The 22860-nt window shown below is 43.8% G+C and overlaps 1 protein-coding gene across 1 annotated transcript; it reads right to left on the bottom strand.

The window, feature by feature from the left end:
• Positions 1-6: 6 nt before the first annotated feature.
• Positions 7-22860, bottom strand: LOC124037272 (protein FAM83B-like). Its single transcript, XM_046351966.1, has 5 exons — positions 22708-22860; positions 16469-16971; positions 3904-4068; positions 3190-3314; positions 7-2524 (listed from the first exon to the last, which is right to left on the bottom strand). Exons 2-5 carry the CDS (start codon positions 16931-16933, stop codon positions 397-399), a joined length of 2883 nt encoding a protein of 960 aa, XP_046207922.1. The 5' UTR covers positions 16934-16971; positions 22708-22860; the 3' UTR covers positions 7-396.

Raw genomic sequence — 22860 nt, forward strand, 5'->3', positions numbered from 1 at the left:
TATATATATATATATATATACCTGGTCTGACGATACCTGGCTGTCCCTGTCCCCTGTTCACCTGACTGTGCTGCTGACCCAGTTCTGCTGGTCTGACTTCAGCTGTGGTCCTCTGACTTGAGTTCACTGTCCGTGATACCTTGTCCCAGACCCTGCTTGTATGTTTGTGCCTCGTAGAAAGTGTTACTAATAATCAAAACATTGATATTTAATTGAAGTAATGATCAGTTTTCCATTGCTCTAAATAGACCTGAAAGGATGTCAGCTATTCATGTGAACAGTTTTCAAGTTTAATGGTGCAGTACACTGTTTCCAATCTGTCAACAATTTGATTGCGTTTTTGAATGTCATCATTCAACCAGTAAGCTTGGTTCACTATGCTAACTTTCTTTTCTACTACTTATTTTTGTGAATGAAATTCCCTACTCTTTGTATAAATTTCCCCAGTTTGTTTTCATGGTGGCTAGTTGTCTGCTGGCCAGTGTGGTTGTGTTGTTCATTGTTGGAGTTACTTTTAGCAGAGTGCATGCTCTTGGTCTTCTCTGGTGCATGTATGGGTGCAGGGGCTGTTGCAGATTGTAAAGAGTGGGGTTGCGTCTTCTCAAATGAGCAGAAAGGCTCAAATCTGCTATACAAACGACTACTGCCCCCCTGATCGCTACGCCAGTTTCCTGATGCAAGGCTTGCCCTTTCATGTCTTTCATCAATGGCAGTAGGCTGCCCCTGTGTCCTAATGGATGTAACTCTGGCAGGAGGGTTTTGCTGCAGCTCGTCAGTGCTGAAACGAGGGGCTGATGATTTACCTATATCATCTGCAAAGTGGTTCTTGTCCATCTTTATCCTGGTAGGGGATCTGGTTGGATTTGCGGTGCCACTCTGCGATGCAACCTTCCTCTCTCTGTTTGGTCTTTGTTCTTCTTCCTCAGTCACTATGGTGTCTGAGCTACCACCCCCTTTTGGAATGACATTTTCCTTGGTTAGATGGGAACCCTCTTTTTTCTCTGGTATGTTGAGCAACGATCTGATTTTCTTGGAGCTCTTCTTGAGGAAACGAGGTGAGCCCAGTGCTGTACTGGTGGACTTGTAAGTGGGCTCTTTGCTGTTCATATCAAGGGCTGCTGCAGACACAGTTCTGGAGGGAGGCTCTTTCCAAATGGAAAGAGGTGGTCTCTTTATGCCCACTGTGTTTTTGACATCATATTGAGAGACAGATCTCTGATCCTCATTCAGATTTGAAGAATATCCTCCATTCTGTGCACCCACTCTTATTCCACCACCATCTGCCTGTTTCCTCACAAAGGCTCCACCATACATGTGACTGGAGGACTCTTTATTGTCTCTGTAGTCTATGTTGGACTTTGGGTCTGCCACACTGTGCCTTTTGTGCCAGTTGTCTTGGAGGAGCTCAGGGTTTTTGATTACCAGTCCCCCTTTGGTTCTGCCCAGGCTGGCATAGACAGACTGATGTGGGTCTCTTCCATAGCCAATGTTATTCCTGGGATCATCCAAAATTTGCAGACTTTGCTTCTTCATTATAAACTCATCCTGTCTCATTCTGTTTTCCATTGATGTTGCTGGATTCCGTTGCATTGATGAGTAATGCGGTGCATTGTTTTGCCTTGCAGAGAGATCGACCTGACGTATGGAAGAGTTTTTTGAGTAAATGTTTGTCTCCGGTTGCTCTGGAATAGTGGACTTGAAAACAAGGGATGACCTAACTCTGGAGGGAATGAATGAGCTAGCTTTGTTTTCCAGAGCTTCATACTGGTCCAGATAATCACATGATTCCCCAATAGGAGTGTCAGTGTTATTGAGGTAAGACTCTATCCTATATGTGCGCAAGAAGGACTTAGCCGTGTGCTCCAAAGTCGGTATGTTCTGCTGCATGGAGCGGGCGTGTTTGTCATTTCCGTGGTAGGACTGCCGAATATTGTGACCTCTGTACATCTGTGCCCCCTGAGAATTGTCATCCATAGCATTGGAAAAGTGGAGTCTTCCCGGGGCACAGTGATAACCTTCATCTCCAGCCACATTCCAGTTGCTTGCCCCATACCTTGTGTTGTGTGGAACATGCAAGACTTCTTGTCTCTCCCCAGCATAACTGTGTCTTTTCAGGAAGTTTGCCGTCTCTGCAGACTGGAACTGATGGATGTGATTTTGAACACTCACACCATGATTGACCATGGGTCTGTGTTGAAATGGCTCCTCCTCATAAAGTCTCTCCTCCATCTCTCTGATAGGGCTCGTCATGCCCATCTGTCTCTCACAGGCTTTCCTATACACTGTGTCCAGGGTATGTCTCAACTGGTCCTTCCTCTCAAAGGCTTGGCTGGATTGAGAAGCATACTTTGCCAGAGCATGCCTTCCATTCCTTTCTAGTAGCACACCCTCGGGAGGGGCGAGAACTGCTGGCATGGAGGAGCGAGCGAAGAGCGTTCGAAACTCCTCGTCATAGGACTTCACCAGCTGGCCTGTTATGACCTGCACCATACTCAGGTTGATTTTCTCATAGGACCACATGAAGCTGGGTGGAGTAGAAGAAACGTAGAGCAGCAATTACTTCAGTGTCAAATGTCAACTCTAACAGACATGTTCAGCTCAGTCTATGCACGAGGTCAACTAAGGTAAACAGTTTTGCATTATCAATAAATTGTCTGCTGTCAACCCTTAGCATCTCTAATTAATCTCTATGTTGTGGCACATTTTTCTATCAAAGATAAGCCTTTGGCATCTAAAGTAGAACATTAATATTGCTTTATCTGTTACTCTTTTTGAAAAGTCAACCCTTTCAGACACAAATCCCCAATCTTAAATGTTTTCATATCTCAAGAAAAGTTCTGTGTTCCACTTAGAAATCAAATACAGTCTACACAGAAAGCCCTGTAAAGTAACATTGAACAGAACTTCTAAAAATCTTTAAATTGTCCAAGCTTTCATACTTATATGCCATGCATTATTTACATCACAGAGGTAAAAAAATTATAATAATTTAAAACACAAATAAGATTGGGGTCAAAAGCCAGAAAATTATCTATTTAATCCTTAACCTGTTCAAATAGTCACAATTACAATACAAAGAAAGAACATCACAATGACTCAATAAAGTAGATTGTATTTATAGCCAAAGAACAGTTGAATCAATATGGGGAAATCCTTATTCTGAACCACTGGCCTCCTTGTTCCATTTACCTGTATGATCCGTACACCACTGTTTGGCAGTCCACCAATAGAAACCTCTGCTCCATTGCTCCATGAAATGTAGCTCCTGAACGACAGATGTAATCCTGCCCCTTCACTGTGCGTACTCTCATGTTCTGTAGACCAAGACAGTCAAAGTGGCATCTTAGCAAGACCATTCTACGGTAATACACCGCTTTATGCAAAGCCTGATTATTATCAGTATTCTCGCATGAAGTATATATTGACTCTCCGAAATAGCGAGAGAGCTTTATTGCAGCCTTGTAAAATGCTATGACAGGAAAGCATAACTCTTCTGGCTGTGTCCTAAATACCTCTGGTAATAACTACCTCAACCTGTAAACTGCCTCGCCCTGCAAGATAGAGTGAGAATTAAGTTTTCAGTGGTTCAGGTTCATTCTGAAATCCATCTACAGTATATAACACAAGACACTGCAATAACCTTCACCCTCCCCACTGCTGCACCTCACATAGTACATTATCTATCAGATACAGAGGTACCATACGCTGGAATTTTTATTTTCACGTTGCCGAAACATCATCATCCCTCAATAACTTCGAGATAGTCACTTGTTTTCTTTGGTTAAAATAAAAAACAAGGACAAATCAATACTGTATATACGATGGGAGGAGGATCAGGCGATACTTTTGATTATCAACCTCTAAGTAGATGAATTAACATTGTAACAGAGGATGTGAACGTACCCTAAGTTTTGGGATTTGGATGTCTTGATTCTCAGCCATTGAGAGAAAGCTTTGCAGATGAAATTCATCCAGAAGCACATAAACTGGAGTTCCTCTGATGGAGGCATCAACCGCTTCTTTGAATATATCCACATCTGTAAAAATGTCCATTACAATTGCAATAACCTGTAAGGAAAGAAGGGAAAATAACAAAAAAGGTTATGGTTAACATGATGATTTAGCGTATGACTCTCACAGTCATACGCTGGACCTAGTTTTGTCCCATGGAATAAATGTTGTGGATCTTAATGTTTTTCCTCATAATCCTGGACTATCAGACCACCATTTTATTACGTTTGCAATTGCAACAAATAATCTGCTCAGACCCCAACCAAGGAACATCAAAAGTCGTGCTATAAATTCACAGACAACACAAAGATTCCTTGATGCCCTTCCAGACTCCCTCTGCCTACCCAAGGACGCCAGAGGACAAAAATCCGTTAACCACCTAACTGAGGATCTCAATTTAACCTTGCGCAATACCCTAGATGCAGTTGCACCCCTAAAAACTAAAAAAATGTCTCATAAGAAACTAGCTCCATGGTACACAGAAAATACCCGAGCTCTGAAGCAAGCTTCAGAAAATTGGAACGGAAATGGCGCCACACCAAACTGGAAGTCTTCCGACTAGCTTGGAAGGATGGTACCGTGCAGTACCGAAGAGCCCTTACTGCTGCTCGATCGTCCTATTTTTCTAACTTAATTGAGGAAAATAAGAACAATCCGAAATTCCTTTTTGATACTGTGGCAAAGCTAACTAAAAAGCAGCATTCCCCAAGAGAGGATGACTTGCACTTTAGCAGTGATAAATTCATGAACTTCTTTGAGGAAAAGATTATGATTATTAGAAAGCAAATTACGGACTCCTCTTTAAACCTGCGTATTCCTCCAAACCTCAGTTGTCCTGAGTCTGCACAACTCTGCCAGGACCTAGGATCAAGAGAGACGCTCAAGTGTTTTAGTACTATATCTCTTGACACAATGATGAAAATAATCATGGCCTCTAAACCTTCAAGCTGTATACTGGACCCTATTCCAACTAAACTACTGAAAGAGCTGCTTCCTGTGCTTGGCCCTCCTATGTTGAACATAATAAACGGCTCTCTATCCACTGGATGTGTACCAAACTCACTAAAAGTGGCAGTAATAAAGCCTCTCTTGAAAAAGCCAAACCTTGACCCAGAAAATATAAAAAACTATCGGCCTATATCGAATCTTCCATTCCTCTCAAAGATTTTAGAGAAGGCTGTTGCGCAGCAACTCACTGCCTTCCTGAAGACAAACAATGTATACGAAATGCTTCAGTCTGGTTTTAAACCCCATCATAGCACTGAGACGGCACTTGTGAAGGTGGTAAATGACATTTTGATGGCATCGGACCGAGGCTCTGCATCTGTCCTCGTGCTCCTAGACCTTAGTGCTGCTTTTGATACCATCGATCACCACATTCTTTTGGAGAGATTGGAAACCCAAATTGGTCTACACGGACATGTTCTGGCCTGGTTTAGGTCTTATCTGTCGGAAAGATATCAGTTTGTCTCTGTGAATGGTTTGTCCTCTGACAAATCAACTGTACATTTCGGTGTTCCTCAAGGTTCTGTTTTAGGACCACTATTGTTTTCACTATATATTTTACCTCTTGGGGATGTTATTCGAAAACATAATGTAAACTTTCACTGCTATGCGGATGACACACAGCTGTACATTTCAATGAAACATGGTGAAGCACCAAAATTGCCCTCGCTAGAAGCATGTGTTTCAGACATAAGGAAGTGGATGGCTGCAAACTTTCTACTATTAAACTCGGACAAAACAGAGATGCTTGTTCTAGGTCCCAAGAAACAAAGAGATCTTCTGTTGAATCTGACAATTAATCTTAATGGTTGTACAGTCGTCTCAAATAAAACTGTGAAGGACCTCGGCGTTACTCTGGACCCTGATCTCTCTTTTGAAGAACATATCAAGACCATTTCGAGGACAGCTTTTTTCCATCTACGTAACATTGCAAAAATCAGAAACTTTCTGTCCAAAAATGATGCAGAAAAATTAATCCATGCTTTTGTCACTTCTAGGTTAGACTACTGCAATGCTCTATTTTCCGGCTACCCGGATAAAGCACTAAATAAACTTCAGTTAGTGCTAAATACGGCTGCTAGAATCCTGACTAGAACCATAAAATTTGATCATATTACTCCAGTGCTAGCCTCTCTACACTGGCTTCCTGTCAAAGCAAGGGCTGATTTCAAGGTTTTACTGCTAACCTACAAAGCATTACATGGGCTTGCTCCTACCTACCTCTCTGATTTGGTCCTGCCGTACATACCTATACGTACGCTACGGTCACAAGACGCAGGCCTCCTAATTGTCCCTAGAATTTCTAAGCAAACAGCTGGAGGCAGGGCTTTCTCCTATAGAGCTCCATTTTTATGGAACGGTCTGCCTACCCATGTCAGAGACGCAAACTCGGTCTCAACCTTTAAGTCTTTACTGAAGACTCATCTCTTCAGTGGGTCATATGATTGAGTGTAGTCTGGCCCAGGAGTGGGAAGGTGAACGGAAAGGCTCTGGAGCAACGAACCGCCCTTGCTGTCTCTGCCTGGCCGGTTCCCCTTTTTCCACTGGGATTCTCTGCCTCTAACCCTGTTACGGGGCTGAGTCACTGGCTTGCTGGGGCTCTCTCGTGCCGTCCCTGGGGGGGATGCGTCACCTGGGTGGGTTGATTCACTGTTGTGGTCGGCCTGTCTGGGTTCCCCCCTTGGGTTGTACCGTGTCGGAGATCTTTGTGGGCTATACTCGGCCTTGTCTCAGGATGGTAAGTTGGTGGTTGAAGATTTCCCTCTAGTGGTGTGGGGGCTGTGCTTTGGCAAAGTGGGTGGGGTTATATCCTTCCTGTTTGGCCCTGTCCGGGGTGTCCTCGGATGGGGCCACAGTGTCTCCTGACCCTCCTGTCTCAGCCTCCAGTATTTATGCTGCAGTAGTTTATGTGTCGGGGGGCTAGGGTCAGTTTGTTTATCTGGAGTACTTCTCCTGTCCTATTCGGTGTCCTGTGTAAATCTAAGTGTGCGTTCTCTAATTCTCTCCTTCTCTCTTTCTTTCTCTCTCTCGGAGGACCTGAGCCCTAGAACCATGCCCCAGGACTACCTGACATGATGACTCCTTGCTGTCCCCAGTCCACCTGGCCATGCTGCTGCTCCAGTTTCAACTGGCCTGGGCCCTAGGACCATGTCCCAGGACTACCTGACATGAGGACTCCTTGCTGTCCCCAGTCCACCTGGCCATGCTCCTGCTCCAGTTTCAACTGTTCTGCCTTACTATTATTCAACCATGCTGGTCATTTATGAACATTTGAACATCTTGGCCACGTTCTGTTATAATCTCCACCCGGCACAGCCAGAAGAGGACTGGCCACCCCACATATGCTCTCTCTAATTCTCTCTTTCTTTCTCTCTCTCGGAGGACCTGAGCCCTAGGACCGTGCCCCAGGACTACCTGACATGATGGCTCCTTGCTGTCCCCAGTCCACCTGACTGTGCTGCTGCTCCAGTTTCAACTGTTCTGCCTTATTATTATTTGACCATGCTGGTCATTTATGAACATTTGAACATCTTGGTCATGTTCTGTTATAATCTCTACCCGGCACAGCCAGAAGAGGACTGGCCACCCCACATAGCCCGGTTCCTCTCTAGGTTTCTTCCTAGGTTTGGCCTTTCTAGGGAGTTTTTCCTAGCCACCGTGCTTTTACACCTGCATTGTTTGCTGTTTGGGGTTTTAGGCTGGGTTTCTGTACAGCACTTTGAGATATCAGCTGATGTACGAAGGGCTATATAAATAAATTTGATTTGATTTGATTAAAATAATTAGCATACCATTGTAACACCTTAGTGCTGATGGACCCACCTTTTGGATCTTTTGTGAATTAAAGTATGAGGGATTGTGTAGCGCTGTGGTAACACTCCCAAGCACATGTCACATATGACACCCAAATGGAAACTGGCGGTTCAATCACCACGTCTACCCTTCCCACTGTTGCTCCCACCTACATTACCGGTCAAACGTTTTAGAACACCTACTCATTCAAGGGTTTTCTTTATTTGTACTATTTTCTACATTGTATAATAATAGTGAAGACATCAAAACTATGAAATAACACATATGGAATCATGTAGTAAACAAAAAAGTTGTCACGCCCTGACCTTAGAGATCCTTATTATTCTCTGTTTGGTTAGGTCAGGGTGTGAATCAGGTGGGAAAGTCTATGTTTTCTATTTCATTGTTCTTTGCCGAGTGTGGTTGCCAATCAGAGGCAGCTGTTTATCGTTGTCTCTGATTGGGGATCATATGTAAGTTGTCATTTTCCTTTTGGGTTTTGTGGGGTCTTGTTTTCTGTTTAGTGTCTTACCTGACATATTGCTGCAGAATGCTGTGGTAGCCATGTTGATTAAGTGTGCCTTAAATTCTAACTACATAACAGACAGTGTCACCAGCAAAGCACCCCCACACCATAACACCTCCTCCTCCATGCTTTACTGTGGGAAATACAGATGCGGATATCATCCATTCACCCACACCGCGTATCACAAAGACACGGCGGTTGGAACCAAAAATCTCCAATTTGGACTCCAGACCAAAGGACAAATTTCCACCTGTCTACTGTCCACTGCTCGTGTTTCTAGGACCAAGCAAGTGTCTTCTTCTTATTGATGTCCTTTAGTAGTGGTTTCTTTGCAGAAATTTGACCATGAAGGCCTGATTCACACAGTCTCATCTGAACAGTTGATGTTGACATGTGTCTGTTACTTGAGCTCCGTAAAGCATTTCTTTAGGCTGCAATTTCTTAGGCTGGTAACTCTAATGAACTTATCCTCTGCAGCAGAGGTAACTCTGGGTCTTCTATTCCTGTGGCTGTCCTCATGAAAGCCAGTTTCATCAAAGCTCTTGATGGTTTTTGCGACTGCACTTGAAGAAACTTTCAAAGTTTTTAAAATGTTCCGTATTGACTGACCTTCATGTCTTAAAGTAATGATGGACTGTCCTTTCTCTTTGCTAATTTGACCTGTTCTTGCCATAATATGGACTTGGTATTTTACCAAATAGAGCTATCTTCTGTATACCCCCCTACCTTGTCAAAACACAATTAATTCGCTCAAATGCATTAAGAAGGAAAGAAATCCCACTAATTCACTTTTAAGAAGGCAAACCTGTTAATTTAAATTAATTCCAGGTGACTACATTTACATTTACATTTACATTTAAGTCATTTAGCAGACGCTCTTATCCAGAGCGACTTACAAATTGGTGCATTCACCTTATGACATCCAGTGGAACAGCTACCTCATGAAGCTGGTTGAGAGAATGCCATGAGTGTGCCAAAGCTGTCATCAAGGCAAAGGGTGGCTATTTGAAGAATCTCAAATATAAAATATATTTTGATTTGTTAACACTTTTTTGGTTACTACATGATTCTATATGTGTTATGTCATAGTTTAAAAAAATAAAAAAATAAAAAATAAAACCCTTGAATGAGTAGGTGTTCTAAAACGTTTGACCGGTAGTGTACCTGTATCCCCCTCTCGATAGAAGTGTCAAATAAAGTGTCAAAATATTTTTGTGAGGCATTGCTGTAAGCTCAGGAACTCTTATGTGATTACTGTGACTGTGATTACCATGACCCTGCATGCCCTTATAAAGTGTAAAAATGTTTATTAATTGTTGTTTTAGAGTTCAAATTATGTAAACCAGGTAAATCCAGGTGAAAGCTTTGATCCCTTTTTTGTGTCACTTGTTGTGACTAGGGGGCAGTATTTTCATTTTTGGAAAAATAACGTTCCCATAGTAAACGGGATATTTTGTCAGGACCAGATGCTAGAATATGCATATAATTGACAGCTTAGGATAGAAAACACTCTAAAGTTTCCAAAACTGTAAAAATAATGTCTGTGAGTATAATAGAATTGATATTGCAGGCGAAAGCCTGAGAAAAATCCAATCCGGAAGTGCCTCATGTTTTGAAAGCGAAGCGTTCCAATGCGTCCCTATTGAGCAGTGAATGGGCTATCAACCAGATTACCTTTTCTCCATATTCCCCAAGGTGTCTACAGCATTGTGACATAGGTTTACGCATTTATGTTGAAGAATACCGTAAGCGGCTACATTGCGCAACTGGTCACCTGATGGCTCCCAGAGTGATTCTCGTGTAAAATACAGAGGTAGCCATTATTCCAATCGGTCCTACTGAAAAACCAATTGTCCCGGTGGATATATTATCTAATAGTTATTTGAAAAACACATTGAGGATTGATTATAAACAACGTTTGCCATGTTTCTGTCGATATTATGGAGCTAATTTAGAATATTTTTCGGTGTTTTTGTGACTGCAATTTCCGGGCGATTTCTCAGCCAAACGTGAAGAACAAACGGAGCTATTTTGCCTACAAAAATAATATTTTGGTAAAAAAGGAACATTGGCTATCTCACTGGGAGTCTCGTGAGTGAAAACATCCGAAGCTCATCAAAGGTAAACTATTTAATTTGATTGCTTTTCTGATTTCCGTGACCAAGCATCTGCCTCTAACCCTAGGAAGCTCTTTGCCACCTTCTCCTCCCTCCTGAATCCTCCTCCCCCTCCCCCCCTCCTCCCTCTCTGCAGACGACTTCGTCAACCATTTTGAAAAGAATGTCGACGACATCCGATCCTCATTTGCTAAGTCAAACGACACCGCTGGTTCTGCTCACACTGCCCTACCCTGTGCTCTGACCTCTTTCTCCCCTCTCTCTCCAGATGAAATCTCGCGTCTTGTGACGGCCGGCCGCCCAACAACCTGCCCGCTTGACCCTATCCCCTCCCCTCTTCTCCAGACCATTTCCGGAGACCTTCTCCCTTACCTCACCTCGCTCATCAACTCATCACTGACCGCTGGCTACGTCCCTTCCGTCTTCAAGAGAGCGAGAGTTGCACCCCTTCTGAAAAAACCTACACTCGATCCCTCCGATGTCAACAATTACAGACCAGTATCCCTTCTTTCTTTTCTCTCCAAAACTCTTGAACGTGCCGTCCTTGGCCAGCTCTCCCGCTATCTCTCTCTGAATGACCTTCTTGATCCAAATCAGTCAGGTTTCAAGACTAGTCATTCAACTGAGACTGCTCTCCTCTGTATCACGGAGGCGCTCCGCACTGCTAAAGCTAACTCTCTCTCCTCTGCTCTCATCCTTCTAGATCTATCGGCTGCCTTCGATACTGTGAACCATCAGATCCTCCTCTCCACCCTCTCCGAGTTGGGCATCTCCGGCGCGGCCCACGCTTGGATTGCGTCCTACCTGACAGGTCGCTCCTACCAGGTGGCGTGGCGAGAATCTGTCTCCTCACCACGCGCTCTCACCACTGGTGTCCCCAGGGCTCTGTTCTAGGCCCTCTCCTATTCTCGCTATACACCAAGTCACTTGGCTCTGTCATAACCTCACATGGTCTCTCCTATCATTGCTATGCAGACGACACACAACTAATCTTCTCCTTTCCCCCTTCTGATGACCAGGTGGCGAATCGCATCTCTGCATGTCTGGCAGACATATCAGTGTGGATGACGGATCACCACCTCAAGCTGAACCTCAGCAAGACGGAGCTGCTCTTCCTCCCGGGGAAGGACTGCCCGTTCCATGATCTCGCCATCACGGTTGACAACTCCATTGTGTCCTCCTCCCAGAGCGCTAAGAACCTTGGTGTGATCCTGGACAACACCCTGTCGTTCTCAACCAACATCAAGGCGGTGGCCCGTTCCTGTAGGTTCATGCTCTACAACATCCGCAGAGTATGACCCTGCCTCACACAGGAAGCGGCGCAGGTCCTAATCCAGGCACTTGTCATCTCCCGTCTGGATTACTGCAACTCGCTGTTGGCTGGGCTCCCTGCCTGTGCCATTAAACCCCTTCAACTCATCCAGAACGCCGCAGCCCGTCTGGTGTTCAACCTTCCCAAGTTCTCTCACGTCACCCCGCTCCTCCGTTCTCTCCACTGGCTTCCAGTTGAAGCTCGCATCCGCTACAAGACCATGGTGCTTGCCTACGGAGCTGTGAGGGGAACGGCACCTCAGTACCTCCAGGCTCTGATCAGGCCCTACACCCAAACAAGGGCACTGCGTTCATCCACCTCTGGCCTGCTCGCCTCCCTACCACTGAGGAAGTACAGCTCCCGCTCAGCCCAGTCAAAACTGTTCGCTGCTCTGGCCCCCCAATGGTGGAACAAACTCCCTCACGACGCCAGGACAGCGGAGTCAATCACCACCTTCCGGAGACACCTGAAACCCCACCTCTTTAAGGAATACCTAGGATAGGATAAGTATCCCCCCCCCTTTAAGATTTAGATGCACTATCATAAAGTGACTGTTCCACTGGATGTCATAAGGTGAATGCACCAATTTGTAAGTCGCTCTGGATAAGAGCGTCTGCTAAATGACTTAAATGTAATGTAAATGTAAGTTACCTGCTGCTAGCTGGACAAAATGCTATGCTAGGCTATCGATAAACTTACACAAATGCTTGTCTAGCTTTGGCTGTAAAGCACATTTTGAAAATCTGAGATGACAGGGTGATTAACAAAAGGCTAAGCTGTGTCTCAATATATTTCACTTGTGATTTTCATGAATAGGAATATTTTCTAGGAATATTTATGTCCGTTGCGTTATGCTAATATGTGTCAGTTGATGATTACGCTCCCTCATGCGGGATGGGGAGTCACTAGAGGTTATTAAATTACTCAGTATATCAAAGTAAATGTTCATCAGAAAAATAACAATATATGTGTCCGAGTCCTATCATTATTATGTCATATTGTGCTTCCTTAAAAAAAAAAAAAAATATATATATATATATATATATATATTGTATAGTATCTCAAGGAGTGAATTAGTGTGTGATCACAAGCTAAGGCCACTCTGTGTTTACCATATTCCCTGTGACGGGTTTGACTTGGTTTGACATATGGATGGGAGTATTACCTATGTACAGTACACACCCACCTCATCTGGCTAATACTTGGAATACTTGTAACTAGTACAGTCTAGACGATGTAGTCTAAATCACGTGAAAAACCACAGTAAAACTATAGCTTATACCTGCACATGTACATATCGATTTTCCTGACCTCATTTCTCAATAAAATCAGACTGATCTGTCAACTTTCTAAATTCTAGGAGAGCGAGCTAACCACACCAGCACTACTACCTGCAATCACGGTACCAGTATTGCTAGCACTCTTCTCTCATCTGGTTCAAAACTGCATTTACTCGTTCATGTTAACTAGACCAACTGGTTAGCCTCACAGCTCTTCGGTCGTGGGAGAATATTTACCAGAGAAATATAGCCCTGTTCTGCTTAATGGCTACTGATTCTCCATCCCAAAACGAGCCTAGAAAAGCACTCAAACCCCCATGTTCTTCTGCTTAATCCTCCACGATTGCAGGGAAGGATTTTCACCTTCAATGCATACATTGCCTAGGAAGGTAACATGCTCAGGAAGAACTCGAGAACCCCAACTCCTGTCAGCATTGTAAATGACTCTAGATTGTAAAATGCTTTGCTGTCTCTAACCCCTCCCCTTTCAGCCACCGGCCGAGGAGGGGTTTGAGTGCTTTTCTAGGCTTGTTTTGGGATGGAGAAGCAGTGGCCATTATGCAGAACAGGGCTATGCTAAGATTCCTGTTGTAAAAACAATGCGTAAGCTCTTCGGCTTTAGTAGGCGTAAACTAGCTAGTAGAAGCCTTGCGGTTAATACTACCTAGGGTGTGCAACGTGGGCAAACTACAGCCGCGATGTTAGTGTTGCATTAGCTAGCTAACAGCTACCTTTGCTAAGGTGCGCTGTAGCTAGCACAGTGCTGGCCGGAGGGAACCGCGTGTGGGCAGTTAGACTTCGGTTAGCGTCCCACATATCCCAGAGAGGTTAACCCAGCTGTCAACACCAAGCGGCAGAAGTGTGACATGCTACACCAAGCGGCAGATTTGTGACATGTGTAAGAAAGAAAGCAAAGCCTTCAACTTCTGCCTGCCCCACAAACCCAGGCCCTGTGGCAGCCCGTTGGTCACTGTAACTCACCCCAGCCTCACAGCATGGCAGGGGTACCAAGTTGGCCCAAGACCCCTGGCAACACAGCAGACTGACAATACCCAGGCTAAGCTCTTAAACCAGGGAAACCTGGAGTTAAACAGTCCTTTGCTGTGGCCACAGCAAAGTTCCACTCTATTAACCACCCTAAGGGGGGCAGGATGGGCCAGCCAACCTAGGGCACAGCCCTAAGCAGCAGAGGAGGATAGTTTGCAAAGCCTACGGCTTCCTTGCCCTACCCGTCTCTTTCGGGTTTAACATAAGCCGCCTGTCCCCATCTCTGTCTCGCCCGACAGTGGTGAGGAACATCTGCATTGGGGGAAAAACAATATTCCCTTTGTAACAGCACACTTGCATGACATTGCTCACATGGGATGATGGAGGATGTGCATTCTTACCCCCAAGTGTTCTTACCCCCCTTGGACCCTCAGCACCTTCTCAGGTTCTATCCAGGGATGGAAGTCAGCATGTCCACTCTCCCTCGGGTCTCTTCAGACATACAAAGCTAGATGACAGATTGCCATTTGCCCTTTAACTATGGCCAACCATTTCCCTCACCTTATGGCATTTTCACCTCTAACCGTCTAGTGCAAGAGCAACACAGTAACGCACCTTCTCTTTACTACCAGGTGCCATTACCAAATAGGGCTATCTTCTGTATACCCCCATACCTTGTCAAAACACAATTAATTTGCTCAAATGCATTAAGTGAGCGAGGCAGGGAAGAGACCTAACACAGGCCCTGGTTAGCAGAGATCACTCTCCTGCTTTATAACCAGTCCTGATAGCCATTGTTACGCAGGGATCTGCAGACCCAAACATACGTAAAGACTTGCCACCCTCACCCAGTAGCCATGGTACTCTGGGGATGACCAGTGGGAGGATAAATCTGAATGCGACAAGCCGGCAACTCAAAATCTTTCACGATCTAGAGTTCCAGTACCCCTCCTATACGTCCACTTTTTGGAAAAAGAGACAATGCGTTTTTTGGAGAAATGGTGTAACGTACACAGATCATTCATAGCCCTTTCTAACCCTAACCCTCTGTTTGCAAGGTTTCTATGCTTCATTGCAGGACCTTTTTGGACAGCGTGAAGATCTCTAAAGGAACAGTTAACTGTTATCTCACCTGTTACACAGGCCTCGACAGTTGCACAGTAGGGTAACAGCCTCTGTTATGTCGTAACACAAAACCAGTCTCCAAGCTTTTAGCTCCATCACTGGGACCCTTCTATTGGGCTTGAGGCCTCTTGAGGCGCTGGAAAGCGGGGAGATGTAATACTTCTCTTTCTAACCCACTTTACTGTCTGCACTATGCCTGCAAAGCAGGTGAGTGGGCTGCACTCACTGTCAACCCACCGTTCATGCCTTCAGTTTGCCCAGGGTCCTCCTGGGTACCACTCACCCAGTTAACGGAAGTAGAGCTTCTCCACCGTTTGTGTCCAGAATGTACCTGGTGCATTTGATTGGATTAAAACGACAGTATTGCTCTAGAGTGACAATGACTTCTGTATTTTTTGGGCACCTCCAACAGCTATCTTGAGATAGTGGAGGCTATTCCATTGGAAAATATAGTAGCAAGGGTAACAGTCCAGAATGGGTCGTTCCACCAGAGGTATGGCTACCTCTTAGGCACTGTTGTAAAACATCTCCTTATGGGAGATTTGCGCTATGGCATGTTGGGCCAGCCCTCATACGTTTCTGAAGTCTTTACCGACTGGACGTCATTGCATCTTCCTGGGGCATTCTCCCTCAGTGTTGAGGCCTCTGAGAGGTGTGGCTATTGGAACTACCCTGGAGAGCATGTCTGCATTACGGGTGTTGGCCATATGCCTTAAGTGACACGTTGAAAGGAAACGTAACCCCGGTTCTATGAGAATATGAATAATATTTGTCACCACCTTTCCCTGCTTGCAAGAGCGCAAGGAAGAGAGACATGGTCGAGAATGTTGGTGGGCTTGTTAACAACCCTTAAGTGACACATCCCACTCGCATTTTCATCAAATTGGGGTTACGCAAGTAACCTAAAGTTTCTTTTGCAGGGCACCTACACTTTTACTCATGAAGGTAAGTTGCAAAACCTGATTTTATAGACCTGCCCTGACCTCCTCAGACACTACTGACTAGTGAAAATGAATCATGTATAATTTTTCTCTGGGAGTTAAATAAAATGGGGCCAGGAATCTCGTTATTGAATTTGTCACTTTGTCTTGTAATAGTTTACATTTGTGATTCTTGAGCTATCACATTCACACACAAAGAGACAGTCCCAGTTGGGGAGCAGGCAATATTAGCTAAACATGAGGCTTTCTACTATTAGTCCAAAAAGGTACTATCAGCAGCTTTCAAAAATACAATATTGTGATTTGCACTCCATAAACAAGCATTAGCATTACCATTGTTGTGGACACAATGCATTGCAGGATTACAGTACCTGTCTGGCACCCTGAATCTGTTTACGGATCACCTCTTTGATGGTGGGGCTGTTTAGTCTGGGTGGATGGAAAAGCAGATCTATATTGGTTTGGAGTTTATCATGCATGACCATCGGCCATCCTAACTCCAGGTCGGGTGTTACTATGTCTGAGAGCACAGGCCAGTACGTCCCAGTTGAGGACTTGCTGGCCGGAGTGTCCAGTGCTGGTCCATTGATTTCTTCTGTGTGGCTGCTAGGCAATGGGTGTGAGGCATTTGTAGTGATGAAGTGGAGTTCATCTTCTGAGAGAAAGCTCCCTATCCGCTCGGCCTTGAGGAGCTCCTGGTAGCTCTCTCTGCCACCATTCACCAGGGAATCGATAGCAAGTCGATAAGCCTCCTTATAGTGGGGATGAATGTAATCCTCAGACTGCAACTCTCCTTTCAAGGAGGACAGCAGGGAGAGTTGTTCGGATTCCATCATCACAATGGCTAAGCGAGCCCTGTTACAGATGGTGGACGCTGGAAGTCAAATGGACAAGAAGCAACGTGTTAGAAAAACAATGTGATAGTGAGTGTTTTCATTGAAATAAAATGTGTTTTCACTGAAAATCCCTGTTTAAGTATTTTCTCGGTTCATGTTTGTCTAACTTCTAGGAAGATTATATCCCACTTAACCCCAAGATTTCCCTGAGTTTTCACCATCATTCTAAAGCTGTAGGTGTTTTGTTGTTTTGGGGAATTCATTTCTGAGTACTTCTTTAAAAGTTTTGTACTTATTGCATGTGATTAGTGGTTAATCCTGTTATGTGAACCAAACTTTTGTTTTAATATGGTAAAAACATGTATTTTTAAACGTTTTCAAACCAAACATTGAACATCTAATACTCAAATCATACTGTAAAATCAGGTGAGTTGGTTTTAATATTTTTGGCAATTTTCAGGTGTTTTGTGGGCACAACACATCAACCCTGTTATCCATAGATAGATAGGCTAATCATGTTTTACCAAGTTAAGCATGCATTCAATTGCCCCTCCGTGTTGCACACAACATGCTTCCATTCCCCCATCACCAGGGGAGTTGTGACTGATTTAAGAGGAAATTGTCAACACAGTTTCTGTCAACCATATAACTTTATTAGTCCCTTTATAGTATCTTCATTTAACCTATTGAGATGGGAAAACATGTTTTTTATGAAGTTGAACATTTATGACAGAATTTTTAAATTAGGTGAAATAAATTGCGTTTTTAAATATTTAATTTTTACATAGTTTAACTAACCAAAAGGCACTCAATTCATGGAATGACATGTGTAGTGTTATGTTGTAATAGTTTCCCTTAGTTTGTTTTTTGGTTAACCAATAACTATGTAATTAGCTCATTTCAATACATAGACATTCTAGCTGTCAGAATGTACACATCAGAAATAGGTGTTCATGTTGTCAGAAGCACACTGTGTTCTAAACTACTAACTGCAGCTGGCCCAGCTTGTACAGACTTGTTGATTAATATGTCTCATGTCTAAGCCTTTGAATTGCGACTCCACTTTGTCTCTATGCTGATATTTTACCTGTTTGATTGACGTACGGAGCGAATAACTACACTTTGTATTTGGCCATATTCCCAGTCACCTTGCCATAGGTAAATGCAATGGTTTGCGCTTTCAGTTTTGTGCAAATGCTGCCATCTATCCACAGTTTCTGTTTAGGGTAGGTTTTAATAGTCACAGTGGGTACAACATCTCCTATTCACTTCCTGATAAACTCAGTCACCGTATCAGTATATTCATCTATGTTGTTCTCGGAGGCTACCCAGAACATATCACAATCCACGTGATCAAAACAATCTTGAAGCATGGATTATGATTGATCAGACCAGCGTTGAATAGTCCTTAGCACGGGAACTTCCTGTTTGAGTTTCTGCCTACAGGAAGGTAGGAGCAAAATCGAGTCGCAATCAGATTTACCGAAGAGAGGGCCTTGTAGGCATCCCGGAAGTTGGAGTAGCATTGTTCGAGTGTTCTAGCAGCGCAAGTACTACAGTCAATATGTTGATAAAACTTTGGTAACGTTTTCCACAAATTTGCTTTGATAAAATCCCCAGCTACAATAAATGAGGCCTCAGGATATGTGGTTTCCAATTTGCATAAAGTCCAGTGAAGTTCCTTGAGGGCCATCGTGGTATCGGCTTGAGGGGGAATATACACGGCTGTGACTATAACCGTAGAGAATTCTCTTGGGAGGTAATACGGTCGGCATTTGATTGTGAGGTATTCTACGTCGGGTGAACAAAAGGTCTTGAGTTCCTGTATGTTATCACAATCACACCATGAGAAGTTAATCATGAAACATACACCCCTCCCTTCTTCTTCCCAGAGGGATATTTATTCCTGTCTGCGCTATGAACTGAGAACCCAACTGGCTGAATGGACTCAGACAGTGTATCCTGAGAGAGCCATGCTTCCGTGAAACAAAGTATGTTACAATCCCTGATGTCTCTCTGGAAGGAAATCCTTGCCCTGAGGTCGTCAGGGACTGAACATTAGCGAGGAATATACTCGGAAGCGGTTGGTGGTGTGTGCGCCTCCTGAGTTGGACTAAAAGTCTGCTCCAAGTGTCTCTTTTCTCTTTTCTGCTAGCAGAGTTTTGGAACAGCCTCTGCGATTAGTTAAATTGCCCTGGGGGATACAAACAAAGTATCCGGTTTGGGAAAGTCTTAATCAAATCAAATCGAAATCAAATCAAATTGTATTAGTCATATGCGCCGAATACAACAGGTGTGGACCTTACAGTGAAATGCTTACTTACGAGCCCCTAACCAACAGTGCAGTAAAAAAAATGATAAAAATAAGAGATGAAAGTAACAAGCAATTAAAGAGCAGCATAAAATAATAAAATAAAAAATAAAAAAAATATATAGGGGGGTGCTGGTACAGAGTCAATGTGTGGGGGCACCGGTTAGTTGAGGTAGTATGTACAGTTGAAGTCGGAAGTTTACATACACCTTAGCCAAAAACATTAAAACTCAGTTTTTCACAATTCCTGAAATTGAATCCTAGTAAAAATTCCCTGTCTTTTAGGTCAGTTAGGATCACCACTTTATTTTAAGAATGTGAAATGTCAGAATAATTTAGAAATAATTATTTATTTCAGCTTTTATTTCATCACATTCCCAGTGGGTCAGAAGTTTACATACACTCTATTAGTATTTGGTAGCATTGCCTTTAAATTGTTTAACTTGGGTCAAAGGTTTCGGGTAGCCTTCCACAAGCTTCACACAATAAGTTGGGGGAATTTTGGCCCATTCCTCCTGACAGAGCTGGTGTAACTGATTCAGGTTGGTAGGCATCCTTGCTCGCAAACACTTTATCAGTTCTGCCAACACATTTTCCATAGGATTGAGGTCAGGGCTTTGTGATGGCCACTCCAATACCTTGACTTTGTTGTCCTTGAGCCATTTTGCCACAACTTCGGAAGTATGCTTGGGGTCATTGTCCATTTGGAAGACCCATTTTACAGCCAAGCTTTAACATCTTGACTGATCTTGAGATGTTGCTTCAATATATCCACTTAATTTTCCCTTCTCATGATGCCATCTATTTTGTGAAGTGCACCAGCCCCTCCTGCAGCAAAGCACCCCCACAACATGATGCTTCCACACCCGTGCTTCACGGTTGGGATGGTGTTCTTCGGTTTGTAAGTCAGTCCCTTTTTCCACCAAACATAACAATGGTCATTATGGCCAAACAGTTCTATTTTTGTTTCATCAGACCAGAGGACATTTCTCCAAAAAATATGTTCTTGTTCCCCATGTGCAGTTGCAAAATGTAGTCTTTTTTTTATGACGGTTTTGGATCAGTGGCTTCTTCCTTGCTGAGCGGCCTTTCAGGTTATGTCGATATAGGACTCGTTTTACTGTGGATATAGATACTGTTGTACATGTTTCCTCCAGCATCTTCGCATGGTCCTTTGCTGTTGTTCTGGGATTGATATGCACTTTTCGCACCACAGTACGTTCATCTCTAGGAGACAGAATGTGTCTTCTTCCTGAGCAGTATGACAACTGCGTCGTCCCATGGTGTTTATACTTTCGTACCTTCAGGCGTTTGGAAATTGGTCCCAAGGATGAACCAGACTTGTAGAGGTCTACAATTCCTTTGCTGAGATCTTTGCGGATTTCTTTTGATTGTCCCATGATGTCATGCAAAGAGGCACTGAGGTTGAATGTAGGCCTTGAAATACATCCACAGGTACACCTCCAATTGACTCAAATGATATACATTAGCTTATCAGAAGCTTCTAAAGCCATAACATAATTTTCTGGAATTTTCCAAGATGTTTAAAGGCACAGTCAACTTAGTGTATGTAAACTTCTGACCTACTGGAATTGTGATACAGTGAATTATAAGTGAAATAATCTGTCTGTAAGCAATAGTTGTAAAAATGACTTGTGTCATGCACAAAGTAGATGCCCTAACCGACTTGCCAAAACTATAGTTTTCTAATAAGAAATATGTGGAGTGGTTGAAAAACAAGTTTTAATGAATCCAACCTAATTGGATGTCAACTTCCGACTTCAGTTGTACATGTAGTTAGAGTTATTAAAGTAACTATGCATAGATGACAACAGAGAGTGGCAGTGGTGCGGATGGTGGGGAGGTGGAATGCAAATAGTCTGGGTAGCCATTTGACTAGATGTTCAGGAGACTTATGGCTTGGTGTTAGAAGCTGTTTAGAAGCGTCTTGGACCTAGACTTGGCCCTCCGGTACCGCTTGCCGTGGCTGAAGTCTTTGACAGTTTTTAGGGCCTTTGTCTGACACTGCTTGATATAGAGGTCCTGGATGGCACGAATGTTGGCCACAGTGAAGTACTGGGCCATTTGCACTACCCTCTGTAGTGCCTTGCGGTCGGAGGCTGAGCAGTTGCAATACCAGGCAGTGATGCAACCAGTCAGGATGCTCTCCATGGTCCAACTTTAGAACCTTTTGAGGATCTGAGGACCCATGCCAAATCTTTTCAATCTCCTGAGGGGGAATAGGTTTTGTCATGCCCGCTTCACGACTGTCTTGGTGTGCTTGGACCATGTTAGTTTGTTGGTGATGTGGACACCAAGGAACTTGAAGCTCTCAACCAGCTCCACTGCAGCCCCGTCGATGAAAATGGGGGCGTGCTTGGTCCTCCTTTTTCCTGATCCGATCTTGATCATGTTGAGGGAGAGGTTGTTGTCCTGGCACCACATGGTCAGGTCTCTGACCTCCTCCCTATAGGCCGTCTCTTTGTTGTCCGTGATCAGGCCTACCACTGTGTGTCATCTGCAAATGTAATGATGGTGTTGGAGTCGTGCCTGGCTGTGGAGTTATGAGTGAACAGGGAGTACAGGAGGGGGCTGAGCACGCACCCCAGAGGGGCCTCTGTGTTGAGGATCAGCGTGGTGGATGGGTTGTTACCTACCCTTACCGCCTGGGGGCGGCCCGCCAGGAAGTCCAGGATCCAGTTGCAGAGGGAGGTGTTTAGTCCCAGGGTCTTTAGCTTATTGATGAGCTTTGAGGGCACTATCGTGTTGAACGCTGAGCAGTAGTCATTGAACAACATTCTCACGTAGGTGTTCCTTTTGTCCAGGTGTGAAAGGAAGTGTGGTGTGCAATAGAGATTGTATCATCTGTGGATCTGTTGGGGTGGTATGTGAATTGGAGTGGGTATAGGGTTTCTGGGATGATGCTGTTGATGTGCCTCATGACACTCACCTGGTCTCCGTCACTTCCTTGATTATCTTCCTTATATCTGTCAATCCCCTTGCTTCTTTCCTCAGATGTTATTTACTCTGTTTCATATCGGTGTGTTTGGGTTTCTTGTTTCTTGTTTTGTTTATTTATTAAAACACTCACTCCCTGTACTTGCTTCCCGACTCTCAGAGCACTCGTTACAACAAAGCATGTGACAAACAAAATTGTTTTCTCTTCCTAGTTTTAGTAAAGTTAGTCAAGTTTTCCCTATTGGGCTTTTAAACCAATGTTTTGGAATCTGCCTTTCACTGCTATTTTGTGATGATGCAATGTGTCCAGTTGATTGTATATTATATTTCCTCAACATTACTTTTTATGAGAAAATATTTAAATGAATAGAGATTATACACATTATTATGCTTCTTAGCTCATATGCCTATCGTTATTTGTTCATAGTCCACTGAATTATTTGAAAGCATATTCTACATTCCATGTCACAACAGTCTAATGTTAAACTCTATAGCAGTTACTTACATTAAACGTATGAGTTATAGAAAATGTATCTTGTAGTTTCCCAATAAATCCCAGTCCGGCATCTTTCAATGTATTCTGCTGACTGTTAAGCCGTATTGGAGGAAAAGCTTATATCTGCCAACTGAAAGTAACAAAGACAAGGAGGTGTCTCAA

This window comes from Oncorhynchus gorbuscha, linkage group LG06 (genome assembly GCF_021184085.1).
Source record: "Oncorhynchus gorbuscha isolate QuinsamMale2020 ecotype Even-year linkage group LG06, OgorEven_v1.0, whole genome shotgun sequence".
Taxonomy (NCBI): domain Eukaryota; kingdom Metazoa; phylum Chordata; class Actinopteri; order Salmoniformes; family Salmonidae; genus Oncorhynchus; species Oncorhynchus gorbuscha.

Bases quoted from the DNA above. Each gene is read 5' to 3' on its own strand.
- LOC124037272 (XM_046351966.1), bottom strand. From the start codon at position 16,933: ATGATGGAATCCGAACAACTCTCCCTGCTGTCCTCCTTGAAAGGAGAG. The intron at 4,069-16,468 runs GTACTGTAATCC...CTTTCCTTACAG, and splicing joins AGATTCAGGGTGCCAGACAG to GTTATTGCAATTGTAATGGA. The intron at 3,315-3,903 runs GTACGTTCACAT...CTTGGTCTACAG, and splicing joins TCCAAATCCCAAAACTTAGG to AACATGAGAGTACGCACAGT.